Source organism: Cyprinodon variegatus, unplaced genomic scaffold, assembly GCF_000732505.1.
Source record: "Cyprinodon variegatus isolate N-32 unplaced genomic scaffold, C_variegatus-1.0 Scaffold218, whole genome shotgun sequence".
In the NCBI taxonomy this organism is placed as follows: domain Eukaryota; kingdom Metazoa; phylum Chordata; class Actinopteri; order Cyprinodontiformes; family Cyprinodontidae; genus Cyprinodon; species Cyprinodon variegatus.
This window is the reverse complement of record NW_015150671.1, coordinates 538,344-550,403: the sequence shown is the minus strand read 5'-3', so window position 1 is coordinate 550,403 and position 12,060 is coordinate 538,344. Positions and strand designations below refer to the sequence as shown.

At 39.6% G+C, this 12,060-nt stretch overlaps 1 protein-coding gene across 3 annotated transcripts in view; it reads left to right on the top strand.

The window, feature by feature from the left end:
* Positions 1 to 473: 473 nt before the first annotated feature.
* Positions 474 to 12,060, top strand: part of uhrf2 (ubiquitin-like with PHD and ring finger domains 2, E3 ubiquitin protein ligase) — a 34,112-nt gene continuing 22,525 nt past the window's right edge. The window contains exons 1-4 of one of the 3 annotated variants that reach the window (XM_015380624.1): positions 474 to 791; positions 10,340 to 10,454; positions 10,527 to 10,714; positions 11,037 to 11,350. In XM_015380624.1, the coding sequence (XP_015236110.1) occupies positions 639 to 791; positions 10,340 to 10,454; positions 10,527 to 10,714; positions 11,037 to 11,350 (770 nt within the window). In that variant the 5' untranslated portion in view covers positions 474 to 638. Of the gene's footprint in view, positions 792 to 10,339; positions 10,715 to 11,036; positions 11,351 to 12,060 lie in introns of all 3 variants that reach the window. The other 2 variants (XM_015380622.1, XM_015380623.1) reach the window with 2 other exon arrangements.

Here is a 12,060-nt window from a genome sequence, read left to right as displayed (position 1 = left end):
ATCTTGCCACTGGAATAAGACAATTTACATTTAAAATAATTATTAATTATCTAATTATCTTCTTTTAAGAGTAAAAATATTCTCTCCATTGGCAAACTATCTCATTTACCTGCTCGAATTAAGGGTAAATACACTTAATTTAAGACATTTTTACAGTGAAAATTAGATTTTCAAAGTATTTCACTGAGTGCCCTATAAAGGGTTAATAAAAACCACCTTGGCGGAAATAAAAATAATGACATTAATGATAATAAAACTTTAGGGGCTTAAGTGTGACTGCTAATTGATGACACACCATAATAGTAAAAAGTTGCTTATGAGGTATTATTGTATTATTACTGATGTTTGTGCGTGTGCCTGAAGCATGCACACAGGGAAATAGAGGGCTGTGTCTTTAACAGCGCGCAGAACGTTACTTCGCGAGATTTGCTTGGCGCCGCGAGCTCATGTAATAAGGCACCTCCTGCGCGAGATCCAGCCCGACGTTACCTCTGCAGAGGAAAACGCAGCGGAGCTCCAAAAATGGTTTATCCCCGTCTCATTTGAGCCCATTACCCCTTTTCGTACCAACAACGGCGTTTTTTTTTTTTTTTGTATCCGTAGTTTATTGAAGGCCTGACAAGGGGCGCCTCGCGACGATGTGGATCCAGGTTCGCACGATAGACGGGAAGGAGACGCGAACCGTTGAGGATCTTTCCAGACTGACCAAAATTGAGACTTTACGGTTGAAAATCCAGGACATTTTCAACGTGAGCCCCCAGCAGCAGCGCCTCTTCTACAGAGGGAAGCAGGTAAACCCACGTCTGCTTGTCTGAGCCGTCACGCAGCGGCTAGTTTGGACGATTTTGACAGAGAGGAGGGAGGGGGGCTAGACTTCAACGGTCCTCCTCCCCTGAGCTCTAGTTGTTTCGGACCCTTTTTGAGCTTCCTGTTTTGATACAAGTCAGCCAATAGATCTAACTAAACAGCACCGTATGCATCTGTATGGGGAAAATTGGGGTTAAGCTTTCTGTGCCTTACTACCGTGGACGTATTTGTTTACATTGCCACTACAGAGGAAGAGGAGCACAGCACTTTGTTTCCACATGTTGGTCCCGCTAGTACAGTGCAAAACCATGCATCTCACTGTTATCACTTCTAACTAATTCAGATCTATGCTCTAATTATTTCCGATTTTTGATTCACATTTATACCAATGTAATAATGCTCCCCCCTCCATGCTGTTCTTTAGAAAGTCTTTATTATTATTTAACGCGGTAGATTACACTGTAGCCCACACGTGCCTTGAAGCTATTGTATTTGTTTACACCATAGCGTCACCACCATGTGCACAATGTACACTGTGTCTGAGTAAAGAAACCTGTTCCCATGCTGCATTGCTGTTCACCAAGTTCAACTAAAGTTAAATGCATATTTTCATACTGAAATGACACATTTAAGGACAATTATTAATAAGAATTATTAATATAATTAATAGTATTATGTAATTAATAAACAGTTCAGTATAAATTAACTACTATTATATAGATTAAAAACAGCACATAAAGAGGAATTTAATGTCTTCACCTTATTTTACATTAACCACTAGAAATTAAATATTAATGTTTTTTTACACAAAATATGAGCAGGAAAGCTAGAAAGTTATTAACTCATTTTAGACTCTCCAAGTTTTGTGTGTGTGGTATGTCTGGAAAAGAGCAAAAACAATTAAATATAAAGTATGTCATAGACAATGTTATTTTAGTCAATTATTTGCTCAAACATATTGAGTGAATCAGTTCAGACTGGGATCGCTTTTTATACAATTCTACAAAATGAGAATAATAAATCTAAGGAAAAAAGATCTTATTTAGTTAAATTGATTATACCTACTAAATTCAGATAAGCAACTGATAATAGGGATCATCATTTTTGGTTAGTGTTATTAAATACTATTATAAAAAGTTTGACTTAATCCTTAGCAATGCTAGGATCGTCACTTTTAGTCATTTAAACAATTTTTTTAAAACTATTTTTTGTTCCATAATAGCACCAATATAATGGAAAAAAAAGAAGTCTAATGTTTTGGCCTAAATAGAAGAACATTTACAAACTTTAATGTAACTAGTGTTAGGAAATAGGCTATTTGATAATGGGTAATTTTTATTTTTAGTGTCATTGGTGTTTGTGGGGTTTTGATTTATAGCCAAAAATGGAGGCTATAATACACACAATATGTTCTAAAATATTTTTGCAGAAAGCATATAGTTATCAAATTATTGTTAACATTTATCACTGTGGTTCATTGCCGCTGTATTTCTTCCCTTGGAATAAATATGTAGTTTTTGTAGTTCTTTGTAATGATCTCTTCAGCGTTACCTATTAATGCCTTATAAAAGTCTTTCATCAATTGACACAGTTTTCTTTTTCTTAAATTCACCTCTGTTTTTAGGATAAATATATCTTGATTGTTTCAAAATGTTGCTTAAATTAACATATGAGATTCACCAGCCATGAGTTTCTGGCTTATTTTAGGAGATCCAATGTTGTAGTAATGTTACATAGGATTTCTTCGTTGACTTCATCGTGCATTTGTGAGGTTTATCATATGAAACAGATCCCGATTTAACTAACATAAACACTCAATGAAGTTATGGTTAAAATTATTTACAAGTCTGGCAGATCAAGATTAAAGTGCTTTTCGTGTTATTAGGAAGCAAGGCAGGTGTTTGTTGAAGTGTAAAGAGGAAGAAAGTATAAAAAAAGCTCCATTCTCCCTGCATTCTCCCTATGAACTTAGAGGAGGAACAAATTCCATCTGGTAACCTACCTTGCAATACCGGTGCAGCGGATCAATGATGTGTTAGGTGGTGTTTAATTATGTTGGCCGTGCGCCCATATAATGCATATAATCCCATCTCCAGTGTTGCTGGTCATTTATTTATTCAACTTTAAGCCACAATTTCAAATCCCACAGCACAAACAGATGGTTGCTCACACACTCCTGTGTATTCTTCTTCACTGATATTGGGCAGCTTCTATTTACAGTTGACGGACTTGTCATCAAACCTGGAATTGAAAATAAAAACATCGAATGATTCTGGGAAAATTTAAAAGTTAAAACTGGTTCTGATTGATTATCGATTCTTGATGCCCAACCCTATAAATGAACATAGAGAGCAATGATACAGGAATCGAGAGTTTTACTTCTGTTTTGATTCAAAGCAAAATTCATGTGGAGTTCATTAGCTCCCTTTTTTTTTGCCAGAGCCAGTTTTAATGTAGCACAGATAGTACTTTCCAACGAGCATAAACGTTTAATTTAAGATGGTTTAAAAAAGTTCCCCCATTCAACTTCTGTGTTATAATTTGAAGTCTTGCTCTCTCTTGCTTTCTTACAGCCTAAACAATTCAGACATTTCACAGGAAATACAGTTTCCCTTTATAATGTTGAAGAATGCTGTCGGGACTCTAGCCTGATATTACTTAAGTACTGTGCATTCCATACAATTTATCACCTCCTTATAAATATAGAATAAAGTATCCATCGGCTGATCAAGACGAATATTGGCCAATGTTTGGTCACTTGCTGATTTCTCTTTGCATCTTAAAACACGTTAGGAAAAAAAACCCACATCGTCTCATCAAGACATCTTTGATTGCTTTAGCTTCTAGGCTAAAGGTCAGAGCCTAATCTTTTAGTATTCTTACTTCCTACTCTAAAACTATTGTAGTACGTTTCCTTTCTCAAACTGGAACGATTTGAACATATCTCTTATATTCAAAGAGAATAAGAGCTGTAGGCTCCTTGCAAAAAATTGCAATGCATGCAGTCTGTAGTGTGGAGCTTTAAAGCAGCAGGGTATCGTTTTAACCACGCCTAGTTTAAAGAGGTTTCTTCCTTTTAAAATGGGAATTGTTCCTTTTTACTGTCTCCACATGCTTGCTCTGAATGCCTGCTGATGGATAGCACTGAATTGAACATTATTTCATCAGCTGACTTAAATCAGTTGGACAATGTGGATCTCGTTGGAAAGAATAGGATCTATACAAATATAATATAATTTAAAGTAATTTTAAAGAACTGTCTGTGAAGTCGGCCTGTTTGTCTTGTAAAGTATGTTGAGACGTTCGCTATGAAATTGTGTTCATAAAAGGACAAAGTTAAACTTATTGAATTGACTGTGCTACACATGGGCTCCATGCTTTAACTGCATGGGTCCAAATGTCTAAATATGTCTTCATATGGATTGATCTCATGGCTGCTGAGTTAGCCAAGCAGTAAAGCTGCCGGGAAGACTGCTCTCTATGGTGTGTTGATCTGCCTTTTGCTAATATTCAATCATCTTCACCTGTTGATGTATGTCAGGCAGAGGATTTTGGGCAGGAAGTACTCTGTACCTCGTTCATATGTCCAGATGGTTTGGTTTTAGCTTTGTGAATCTGTGTAGTCTGTTTGGCTCAACTAAGAAAAGCACACAGTTGGTTTCAAATTGTTAAAAAAAAAAAAAAATATATATATATATATGTATTTTTTTTTTATTTAAGAACATGTCTGCTTTGCTTGTGGTTAGTAAGTACGCAAGACTACTTCTTCATGCTATATAAAAAAATCCAATAAGATTATTAATTTGTTAACTTAAAGTTGGTTCTGATTGCTATAGTAGATTAAGAGCCCATGTTGGGTTTTGCATCCAACACTTCCCTCTGTTTTGATGGAAAACTAGCAGGCGACCTTGATTAGGGGATTTCCACGTGTTAAGTAATGTATGGAATGAGCTGCTGTGCTCACAGGCACTCTGATATCTGAGGTCTGTTAGGGTTTAGGCTCGTAGCTCAGCAACTCGGTCTAATTCTCTTTTCAAAATGGCGTCTTGTTTTCCCCTCTAGCACCCTATGCTCTCGCTGCCTCATCGCTTCAAAGTCATGCTTGCGTTTCTGTCGGGAGCGGCCTGAGCCAGGAGCCACTTTTCTTTGGCTTACTGTTTTGTCTTCTTTTTCATTTTATTTATTTATTTATTTGTACTTTGTCTGTCTTGTAGTTTTGCCCGAACCCTACTTGATGTGCATGTTTCACTTTGAAAGATCTTTCACTTGTACTCGCAGCCTCACACACATTTTCCACTGGCCACGCGGCCTTTCAGCTCAGCGCCCACACACTTTTGCAACAAGCCTGCATATTTGCTAATTTAAAAAAAAACGCTTTGCCTTACAGTTCAAAGCTCAGCTCATGTTGTCCGTGTGATTTATGTAAAACACTGTAGTCCACTTACTTTTCTTTTAAAGCAGTTTCTTATTGGTTGTTGATATAGTTGGTTTTTTTCCAACTGGTGACTGCTGCTGTCCGTCTTGCAAACAGAGGACGGCACTGACCTAGATATTGTTCTAATTTGATTATCCATGGGATCGATGTTGTTGTGGCTCTTCATTTGACTTGGATTTCTGAAAGTTATTGCTGTGTTGCTGAATTACCAAGGGGGGAAAAAAAGTGAAGTTGGCTGCAGCCATGCATGTACACGATCCACTCCCTTCCCTGATAGATAGATAGACCGGACAAAGGGCAGAAAACAATGGAAGGCCCTGAACCCCAGGCGGCAACTGCAGGCCTTTCAACCACTTTTAAATGTGGCTGCAGTTTGGCAACTCCTAACATGTAGGCTGTCCTAAATGACCCACCTTGTAATCATCCGCTAATCCCACAGCAGTATGAATGATCAGATTCAGTTAAGGCTTTTTTCATTAGGTTTTGCTCTGATCATCTGCATAGCTCCGTTTCTGAGCCATAGAGATGGCTTAGAAACAGTTGGGCAATTAGAGAAGCTAAAAGCTTAGCCACTAACAATTAGTCTTTAATCGAACATCAAGAAAATGAAATAAAAGACAAATGGCAGATTATTATTCCTATCTAACCAGGATAGCTGTAATAACATGTTTAAAACTACAGAAAGAACATTTGGTTTCTTTAAAAGAGATCCCCCAATTGCTAAATTAGCTTATTAAAAACTGATTTTATGTAGAAAACCAGCACAGATGGTAAAACTAACACACGGAGTTCATTAGAAATATAAATGAAAAAGAGGCTGCAGAGGAAAGCCAGTGTTCTTCCACCTTAACTAGTTTCTATTTGTTGGGTTTTTCTTAGAGATTAAATGACTGAGGGCAGGATAAGGGATAAAGGCCCAAAGCTGGAGACTAGCAGAGAACAGGCGCACAGAACCCCACCCCCCACTCCCGCTCCTATGTCATTGTTTTTTCTTTTCGGTAATATGACCTATTTTGCGCAACTCCTTTCCAACAAGCATGTGGGGCGGAGTCCAGAAGTAATTGAGCGGGAGTTTCTGCAGTTTTCTTTCTGATTACTCATGCTTGTCGATTTGGTATTACTTTCACACCTGAAGCTTTGCTGGAAGTTGATATTGCACCAAGTCTTCATGTCTTGTCTTAGGTCTAGACCTTTTACTTGAGCAGTTCCATGGTGTTACTGTTTATGCTTTCCTCTAGCCCATTCCATTGTGGTCCTTCACCACCTCGAACAGATTTTTGTCCAGGATCGCCCTTTGTTCAACTCCTTTGACCAGCCTCCCTGTCCGTGCCGAATAAAATCATTCTTACAGCATGATGCTGTCATCTTTGTGTTCCCTACAGGGCTTGTAGGAAGCTGCTAACAGGATTTCTTTCAACTCTTGTCTCGTTCTTTTCTATATTATATAAAGGACAAAGTGAATTGTCAAGGCAGTTATATACTGGATGTTTTTGAAGGAAATCACTTTGATTTGTCACAAACTTTACAATCCAAAGAACCATAACAGTTGAAGTTACATGACGAAACATGGAATGGCTCAAAGGTTATAAGATCATCTTTTTATACTTGGTTTCATCTGGTGTCTGCTTTGATAGGTGTTCAGTCTTCAAATTGTTCCCACTGTGGGGGAAAATGTATTTTATTTTAAATTTTAGAAGCATTTTTTTCCCAGTTGTTTGAAATGAACCTTCAATGCTACACGTTTGCAGGTAGCAGGGGCATCATGCTTTTTGAATTAAGCTGTAAACAGGGCCTGAAAATGTTCTGTTTCTGACAGCAACTTCGTCTGTTTCCATGTGCACAATTCCTCCCAACATCTCTCCGTTTTTAGTTTGTGATTCCAAAGAGACTGGAATCAAAACACCTTGCAGCAGGAGCCTGATAACGCTGTTGGAAATGAAGCCGCTGTGGAGAGCACATGTGACAATAGAAAAAAAAACAACCAAAATCAGCTCAGCCATTTGTATTTGGTGCAGTGCAATTCTGCCGTGTGCTGTTGTGAGATTCTGTCTGTGCGAGTCTCCATCAGAATAACACATTCTCATCAACGGCGAACCCGTCTCTCTGCAGCAGGTTCTGCCAGCGGGCTCATTATCTGCTCAGGATGCTCTCAATTTGTTTTGTTTACTGACTTCTCTTAAAGCTTATACTGAGAGAAAATGTTATTACCACCCTAAAAGTAAGAGGTTGGACAAAGTCAGAGGCAGACAATGGAAGGCTGAGGCAGACCACGATGAAGAGGGACACACGGGTGCATATAAGTGTTTGACTCTGTTTGCACGGACTGCTCCTCTGATCTAAATTTCATGAGATTATTAAAAACCAAGAAGGATGAGGAAATTATGTTTTCCTCCTTCACCTACAACCTCTGCCTTCCCCATTGTCAAACAACGAAGAAGGGCGTTGGGGAGGGTGAGCGAGGATGGCAGCCATGTCTGTCTCCCCGGCACAATGGTTTTAACTGGTTAAAATAGGTTGCTGATATTTTCGGTGAGTTGATGTTTTCTAGTGTACGACACATCTCAGAAGCAGCAGCTGTACTGAGAGCGCAGCTGAATCCTCTGGATCCGCCCTGAAGGGTCATGTTGATTGTGTTGTTTTGGATTTTGGAATTGCATATAGTCCGACTTAACGTGGGGTGGCGGGTGAAGCTGAGTGCGTGTGTGTGATCGTGAATGTGGGGTGCTCTTTTTTTTTTTTTTTGGTCGTCATAGCAACCAAGTCATCTCTGTCCCCCCAGCTACACATCCCATCAATGTAATTCATGCGTGCGTATCTGGGCTTTTTATTTATTTATTTTTTTTTCAACCGAGAAGAAACCCATAGACTGCAGCAGCAGCAATCTGTTTTCTGTGGGACAGTTGAGAAAAACACAAACAGGGAAGCAGTAGAGCTGCTGGTCGTTAAAAGCTCATCCTTTCTTTTCATGCAGGGCAGACTTTGGCCCTGTCGACATTCTCTACCTGAATGTCGACATTCTCTACCTGAATGTCGACAAACACTTTTCCACGACAAGATAACGGATGTTAACATAGAATTATGTTCAGCAGCCCAAACCCCACTCATGTACACAGACAAAGGCATGTGTGTCTTCACCTTCTTAGCTTGATATAGTGGAATAGCATACCCCATCTCAGATTTCTTTTCTTTGCTTCCCAATTGCTTCCCAATTCATTATTATAAAAAAAAAATTAGCTTTTCAATCATACACCAACTGGGGACAAAAATTGCCCATATCTGCCCTTAAGTGACATTTCCTATTTGTCGTGTTTGTGGCTCAATGTTTTGAGGCAGATTTTAAAGAAACTGAAGTAAAAACGTGTTGCAGCTGGAGATGAAGTCAGTGTAGAGAGCAAATGCAGGAAGAAATAAAAGAAAGAAAGAAAGAAAGAAAGAAAGAAAGAAAGAAACAAACAAACAAACAAACAAAGAAACAAACAACAAACAAACAAACAAAGAAACAAACAACAAACAAACAAACAAGGAGCATTAATTGAAAAATCCAAAACTAAAATATGGATAGGGTCAAATCTGTGTAAATATCATAATAGTAGCATAACAATTTTATAAGACTGTTTAAAAGTAGTAGGCCCATAGACTGATAAACCAGACTAAATGTGAGATCAAATGAGTAATTTAGTCTGGCCCCGATGAATGAGACATCGGAAGATTGTTGATGAGAACAACCCGTTGTCTTTTAAGCCATGTCAGTGCCTATTGGCCAACGCTCTGACAAATGAGCGCAACTTACTGTGATGTAGTAAGTGCGACAGAAAGCTGGTGGGGGAGTGTAAACAAACAGCCTGTCAGTAAAATGGCGAATATGTCCTTCTTATGGATGAGTGTAGAGCCTCTTCCTGTTCACATTTAAACGAAAACCCAAAGTCTAATCCTTCCTAAACTGATTCCAAAGCTGAGTCAAACGAGAACTGTTCAATAGTTGTTGCCATCTTCCTTGTGCTTTCTCAAGCGTCGCACAGCTTTGTCGTCACGCCCTCAAAACCCTGCCTGCTTTGCATCCAGGAATTCATAACGCATCTCTGTATTTTGTGTGGTCCGCCAGTTCTAGGGCCTGGGGCATTGATCGAGGCTAGGCCACTCGCAGGCAAAAATGATTTTGGCTGCTGGCGGGTGGTTAATAATGGCATCTCCGAGTTGGTGAAATGCCTATGTATTTATAAACTAACTATAAGCCCTGAGAATGCATAGATTTCTTCATTTTTGACTTGATGCTATTAGATTTTTGCAAAATTTGTATTTATTAAAGTAACTTTGACTTTAGCTAATAAAAAGCCAATTTGGTTACAAACTGTCCCTTTAATCAACCTGATTATTTTTCATGACTTGACAAGCAGAGTGCCTTCCATTAGAGACTGGACAAAATATATGAACTGAAAATTAAAATGCCAGAAGATTCTTGATAAGATGCAGATATTTACTCTCATCCGACTTATCTCTGATGGTGATGAGTCCGCCTACCACCTGGTGCAGGGAGAACAACCTGGACCTTAACGCTTTAAAAACAGTGGAGATGGTTGTGGACTCTAGGACGAACTCAGCCTCCCCTATTATGATCACTCTTTGTGATTCCACAATTGACACTGTGGAGTATGTCTGCTTCCTGGGAGCTATCATCTCACAGGACCTAAAGTGGGAGCTGAACATCAAGCCCCTTACCAAGAAAGCCCAACAGGGATGTACTTCCTGTGGCAGCTGAAAAAATGTAACCTGCCAAGGACAATGATGGTGCACTTCTCCTTCTCCATCATTGAGGAGTTTTTTTTTATGTCAGGTCTTCAGAAATAGCCTTGTTGGTAGTTCCAAGTGTAATTGTCAGCCCCCGATGGTTGTTTTTAGGCTTGGTCAGGATTTGCACATTAGATTAAGGACACAAAACAGTTCCTGAAATTGGAAGTTTATGGGATTATTTAGATATCAACAGCATCACTTTTTCTTTTTTTTTTTTAGCCTAAATGTTGGATCATTAAATTAGTCAAAACAAATTAATCGTAATGTATTTACATAAATGACTATAATGTTTCCTATGCTTTCTTTTAGATGGAAGATGGTCTGACACTTTTTGACTACAACGTGGGTCTCAATGACATTGTCCAGCTGCTAATCCGCTCTCAGACCGATCCCCCGGATGGCCCCACCACCAAGGACCCCTCAGGTGTTGCAAGCAGTTCAGCTCCTCTGCCTGACTTGAAGAATGAAAATTTTCAAGCTCCAATCTCCCCCGCAGATTTGGAAACCTCATCTTGTATGGACAATAAGAAAGAAAGCAGCCACGCCACTGTAAATGAATCTAAGCCAGAAACTGTCGCTACTAGTACCAAAAATGGGTTCAGGTCCTCCAGTCCAGCACAGGACGCTCAGCCACCAACATCCAGCAGGAGCACATTAATCAACCCAGGGATTGGCCTGTATAAGGTCAGTTCTTTACCTCACATTGGTAAACTTTTACAGTGTTTAGAAATGAAGTCAGTAATGTTTACAGTCTCATCTAGCTTAGAGCAGTGGTTGAGCCGGTCTATTGAAAACTCTGTGGTCCTTAGATTTAAAGTATGAGAATAAGTTTAAGACAAACAAAAATACATTTTAGTTTGTGCATTAATCAGTAGTGTAATATCTCTAAAAATACGCGCATGTTTTATGATAAATAATATGAAGTGCAGACCAGCTTTTTTTGGACACAGCGCACAGTACGGTCCAGACCATTAACTTTTTTGCTTTTTTTTGTTTCCCTCTTCAGATTAACGAGCTGGTAGACTGCAGGGACGTAAGCATCGGAGCCTGGTTTGAGGCATGCATTGAAAATGTGACACTTTCTCCTAAAGGACAGATAACGCCCACCAAGGGAAAGGTGGGTCGGCCTCCTAAAAGGACTAATGGGAAGCTGGAGGCTGACCAGGCTCAGGCCCTTGGACAGGGTCAAATCACGGACTGTAACAGGAATAACCCTGTGTTAAACTCTGAAAGTAACGGAGCCTCCACCTCTCAGACTGACTCTAACACAGAAACCAAGGAGAAGGAAGAGGACATAGCTTACCACATTAAATACGAAGAGTAAGTAATGGCTTATTGTTCTGCTAACCTTCTCTGGCGGTAATATACTGTTTATTGGGAAGACTGCTGCCTGACTGCAAAGTAACGGATTGATTTTGGCAGTCGGTCTTTGAAGAAAATTATTTTTATTCCCAGGATAATTTATATTCAGACTATGAAACAGTTACATTCACTAGTATCCAAGGAAATATCCGAACACAGTTAGGAGAAATCTAAAAGCATGATTTGTGTGTAAACTAGGGATGGAACGATTTATGAAAACCGTCCAAACCCTTCGGTTCGACTGTCTCGGTTCGGTTCGCGTGTGTTGCGTTCGGTTCATGCGCTGCTCCTTTTTCTCATAGGCGAAGCGTTTACACTCCAGAGCAGAAAGTGGCGGTACTGCGACCAAAGCCAACCACCAGTAGTGAACAAGAAGAAGAAGCGAAGCAGCGTAGCTGGGCGTAGCAGAAAAAAAATCAGTTTTTGTGGAGAATTGTGGGGGTATGGCGAGTGGGAAAGAACAGGAGTTGGAAGACGCGCCAGCAGCAGTGTATGGGACCACTTTGCATTTAGAGTGACCTACGAAGACGGCGGAAAGAAAGTTGTGGATAAAAGTGCAACAGCGTGCAAGCATTGTGCAACACGTTTTGTTTATGCTAACAGCAACACGACCAACATGTCATGCTAACCCCGAAATCCCACCTACTCCGTCAGCGCTCTGCCCCGCT